Source organism: Frankliniella occidentalis, unplaced genomic scaffold (assembly GCF_000697945.3).
Source record: "Frankliniella occidentalis isolate FOCC.00 unplaced genomic scaffold, Focc_3.1 Scaffold106, whole genome shotgun sequence".
NCBI lineage: Eukaryota > Metazoa > Arthropoda > Insecta > Thysanoptera > Thripidae > Frankliniella > Frankliniella occidentalis.
This window is the reverse complement of record NW_026267235.1, coordinates 827057-831956: the sequence shown is the minus strand read 5'-3', so window position 1 is coordinate 831956 and position 4900 is coordinate 827057. Positions and strand designations below refer to the sequence as shown.

Below are 4900 nucleotides of genomic sequence, written 5' to 3'. Positions count from 1 at the left end.
GGGGGGAAAAGAGGGGAGGGGGGGGGGCAAAACCATTGTCTAGGAGTATCTTCTAGCAGCAAGTTTGACCAGGCATCAATCAATTCTACCCGCTAACCATTGTATACTTCTGAGGGTCACAAGTAGTTTTGTTAGGGTTCTTTCACAAGACAGACAGAACGTCTTGAGATTCTGTCTCTTTAGGTCATGCTTTCCTGCCCATGAACCAAAAGGAAATAACAAAATAAATTGCTGTTAAACAAGCAAGTGAATTAATCTAGAAAACAAGGGTTCTATGTGAGACGTTGCTGCCATTCAGAAACAGCTCCTATTGAATTAGTTGAATAAAGTAAAGCACACACTTTACTTTAATCTTTAACCTTGAGGTCTATTTTACTGAATTAGAGCACTTTCGGTAGGTGACGAAGGCCCTTTTATTTGCAATCCTTATTTTTAACTGCGCTGAAAGCCGCTGACACACAGAAAGATTAGGTTATATTATCCACAAAAAGCGCTCAGGGTGTTCAAATAATAATCAATCCAATCTAAAAATATCTCCACAAAATAAACCAATCATATATCCCAATGAGGGAAGTGGTTTGAGATCGAAAAGAATGACATTTACAAAGCAAGGCGTTAAAAGTAACCTAGAAGCGGACAGTTCGCATGGATGTAAACAAAAATACAAACAAAAAGCTCGCAGCAGACAGCTGGCAGCTGGCGAATAGTGGCCTGTGCAAAGAAGGCGCATCGGCAGTATAGGCAGACAGGCAGCTGAGCGAAATAGCGAAACATAACCAATCATTTCGCATGTATACATACATCTCTATTTTTTGTTAGTAAATTTTAGAAACTCGTGCGGTGATTGATCAGCCAAAGCTGCAATTCTATCTAAAACATTTTGACAACTGGTTATGTACGTGCTGTTTTCGTTGTCAAATAATTAGTTTTTAAACGGGTTAGTATTATTTTTTTGGTTTCTCCTATTGGACTGGTTTAAATAAGCACTTTTTCTTCTGTTCTTGGAAATTTATGATGTTTTTGACGAACATGTTCGATTAAGATTGGCTGTTTGTTTATCTGTGACTCAATTCTAATTTCAGCTGTAAACAAATTCATGCAATGCGTTCTGATATTTTTGGAAATGGCGAATCAGTTCTCTTATTGGGAGAGGGGAATTTTTCCTTTTCCATTGGACTTTCCAGTCTAGGAATTGAACTTAATCTTACCGCTACATGCTTCGAATCATTACTCACAAAAACTCAAATTGAAAATATTGATATTTTGAAAACTCGTGGTAAGTCCCTTTAAATTTTATGATTTAGGTGGTTTACTAGGTAACTAAGTGTAACTGCATCTAAGGCCCTACAATATAATTGTTTTCCAGGAGTCAATGTAATGACAGGAATCGATGCAACCAAGATTCATTCTAATGAGCTCCTGATGGACCGAAAATTTGACAAGATTGTGTTCAATTTCCCACATACTGGAGGCAAAATGAAAATACATCTTAATAGAGAACTGCTTCGCCTGTTTTTCCTTAGTGCATCTAAACTTTTAGCTGAGACTAGTGGGCGCATTGTAATTTCCTTATGTAGAGGTCAGGGGGCAGATTATCAGGGCAAAAGGATATGGACAGATTCCTGGCAAGTGGTAGATATGGCAGGTCATGCAAATTTGTTATTGGAGGAATGTTCTCCTTTTGACTGGACCAATTTTCCTACATACAGAAATGTTGGCTATCGAAGTCTTGAAAAGGGCTTCCATTCTCAGGATGGTGTAGTTCATGTATTTTCTCATGTTAAAAATCTTATAACTTCTCATATAGAAAGTTATCTAGATGACTATGACCAGAATAGAATAACTGATGATCTTAATTCTCAGCCAATATACAAAAGGAAAATAAGACAAAATATTTTGGAAAATGGTACTGCACCTATCTCTTTTGTTTATTCTTACCTTAGAACACAAATAGATTCCAAATGCAAGTGTCACCACAAATTTGAAAATAGTCTGATCACTCAGTCTCAAATGATGGAAACAATTTCTTCAACTGTTCAATTGTGGAAGGAGACAAATTTTGATGCAATTATGTTCTCACTTTGTATTCCAAATAAATTGGGAATGGACTTTAAAGAAAGTCCGTTTTCCATACAAACATATTTTTTTGGCTCTCAAAATTATCAACTCTTGAAGGAGGCTTTGTCTAGATTTATTTCAGTCTTCAACATTGGAAAATATCAAATTAAAGAAAAGACTTGCTCTTCTACTTCTAAAATTGTTAAGGAAGTTTTCCTGCAGGCTTGTGAAAGCACAGATGAAATTTTATTCGCTAAAGTGATTCATGATGATCAGGGTTGGAACTCAGGGCCATTTTTGTTAATTTATATTGATATTCTCGTCATGAGCATTTTTTCTTTGACTAGCTGGAAGCAGCTGTGGGCTGAAAATATAAAAACCACTGTGCGTTTGGGAAAACCCACAGTTCTTGGAATTTGTCCTTATCCTGTGCTTTATAGTTTTGATATGTCATTTACCATCAATAGTGATTTTACAGAGGAGAAGTTTTGTGAAGTGTTGTGGAATACTGCAGGAGAAATAATTGAAAATGTAACTAAAATTAGTGAGTTCCATTCCCCTAGCAGTAATGAGCAAAGTGTATGCTATCGACTAACTTACTTATCTTATAATTATCCTGTATGCAGAAAAACATTAATCGATTTTCATCTAAATGTTCTTGGTAGACTTTTGGAAAAAGTTCTGAATATTCATGTGAAATAAATAATTTTGTGATGCGCAGAGGTGACTTTTACTCAAATCAAATGCAACCTATCTATAATAGAAAACATTGTTCTCTTTTGGATGTTAAAACTTGATATTTTTCTGACTTTGACATTTTTCAGAAGCATGCTGTCAATTCAAAGACTTGCCGTTCAGCTTTCATCTTGGTCTGCTGTTCAGAATACTGTTTGTCTTCTATCTTCAACTGCAACAGCTATTCCCCTCAGGCCCAAAAAGGAGAAATCCTTCAGAAACCAGGTATAATTTTAATTTTGAAATTTTAATTTGAAGTTTTTCCCCTGTCACTCAATAGTGTTTGTTTCGTTTCAGGCAGTAAGTTTGATTGACTACCGTCGTATACAAGCTCAAGGGGGAAACGGTGGTGATGGATGCATTTCGCTCCTGAGCTTGTGGTCCAATGAGTACGCGGGGCCTGATGGTGGGGATGGAGGCAGTGGTGGGCATGTAGTTCTTCATGTACGTGTCACATCTTAATCTCTTGTACAGTATAAAATTTCAGAATCTTCAACAAAGTATATGGAATCTTTCATTGTCCTAGGCCAGCACAGATGTCAGAGATCTAGCTCACATACCAGCAGTAATCAGAGCAGACAATGGAGAGCCAGGCTTAAACAAGAATCGCTTTGGTAAAAATGCTAAGCACACAGTAGTTAAGGTAAATGTGATTCGATTTTACAATGTGGTTGTTTTTAAGCTTGAAAGTTAAGTGCATTCTGATACTTTAATGGTCTACTATTTTATTTCAGGTTCCAATTGGAACTGTGATAAAAAACGAGGAGGGTAAAGTTGTGGGTGATATGGAGCTAAACGACACACTATTTGTTGCTGCTCGAGGAGGAGCAGGTGGGCATGGCAATGCTTATTTCAGGACAGATGTAAATCAGACCCCTCAGGTTGCTGAGTTTGGAGCAGCGGGAGAAAGTATTCTGTACTTTATAGAGATGCGTAGTATGGCTGATATAGGTCTGGTAAGTTTTTACTATGATATGTGTCTTTCATAATTGAGGATCTTGGTATGAGTTATTTGGAATTAATTATTAAAATAACAAATTTTTTACATGTTGACAGATTGGATTTCCTAATGCAGGAAAGAGTACGTTGTTGCAGGCGATATCGAGGGCCAAGCCAAAAGTTGCTCCTTATCCATTTACAACACTGAGGCCTTATGTTGGAATTGTACAATACAGCGATCATACTCAATTAGCTGGCAAGTTACAAAACAATTGTAAAATTAGAAATCCTTTGGTAAAAGCAAATAAGAACACATAGTGATGTGGAATGTTTTTCTGTTTTAGTGGCTGACCTTCCTGGACTTGTGATAGACTCCCACAAAAACAAGGGATTAGGAATTGGGTTTCTGAGACATGCCGAACGATGCAGCCTACTGGCCATGGTTTTAGACCTATCAGAACCAGAACCATGGAACCAACTTCACGCTTTACGCAATGAATTAAGACATTTCAGTCCAGAATTATCAGAGAGACCACAATTAATCATTGCAAACAAGATAGACTTGCCGAGTGCACAGGTATGCTATAGTTTAAATTGATCTCTGAATTTTTTATTTTTTTTTATAATCAACAAACACTAGTCCTTGTCTTTATGTCACAGGAAAATTATCAACTTCTAACCAAAGAGATTAATACAGAAATAATGCCAATCTCAGGAAAGACTGGAGAGAATTTAACTAATCTTCTTTACCGTTTTAAATCGCTTCATTCAGAATATCTGGAGCAAAAAGATAAAAACAATGACTTTTCTGAATAACATAATTACAATTAGTACTGATATTTTTATAAGAATAATAATTATTATTATTTGCCTTTTATCTTTTGCCTGCTTCTGGTTGAATTTTGATAAAACTTGGAGAAAAATACGTGCTCTTATCCCAACACAACTCCAGTGAAACTCTAGATCTGTGATTTTTAGTCAAAAGTGCTACTCCTATCTGCTACTATTTCCGTGGGTACGGCTCGGGCCAATCACCCATTAAAATATTTGCGCTACCTCAGCGATGGTTTGTTTCAAACATCCAACTTTGCTCAAGCTAGAATTCTTTTGAATAATTTGTAAATTTCTAAAAAGATAAAAATACGAATCGAGATGATGCACTGATTCC

General features: G+C 36.4%; 2 protein-coding genes across 3 annotated transcripts; both read left to right on the top strand.

Moving 5' to 3' along the window:
• Positions 1 to 739: 739 nt before the first annotated feature.
• Positions 740 to 4605, top strand: LOC113217376 (mitochondrial ribosome-associated GTPase 2). Of its 2 annotated transcripts, none has more exons than XM_052269924.1 (8): positions 740 to 895; positions 2883 to 3018; positions 3091 to 3237; positions 3320 to 3436; positions 3528 to 3749; positions 3850 to 3988; positions 4077 to 4309; positions 4393 to 4605. In XM_052269924.1, exons 2-8 carry the CDS (start codon positions 2887 to 2889, stop codon positions 4546 to 4548), a joined length of 1146 nt encoding a protein of 381 aa, XP_052125884.1. In that variant the 5' UTR covers positions 740 to 895; positions 2883 to 2886; the 3' UTR covers positions 4549 to 4605. The 2 variants fall into 2 exon arrangements, with proteins under 2 accessions (XP_052125884.1, XP_026293039.1); XM_026437254.2 differs by lacking the exon at positions 740 to 895 and adding an exon at positions 2637 to 2781.
• On the top strand, positions 791 to 2778 carry LOC127748636 (uncharacterized). The gene is made up of 4 exons (XM_052269923.1): positions 791 to 937; positions 1083 to 1276; positions 1367 to 2602; positions 2685 to 2778. Exons 2-4 carry the CDS (start codon positions 1102 to 1104, stop codon positions 2693 to 2695), a joined length of 1422 nt encoding a protein of 473 aa, XP_052125883.1. The 5' UTR covers positions 791 to 937; positions 1083 to 1101; the 3' UTR covers positions 2696 to 2778.
• Positions 4606 to 4900: the final 295 nt, after the last annotated feature.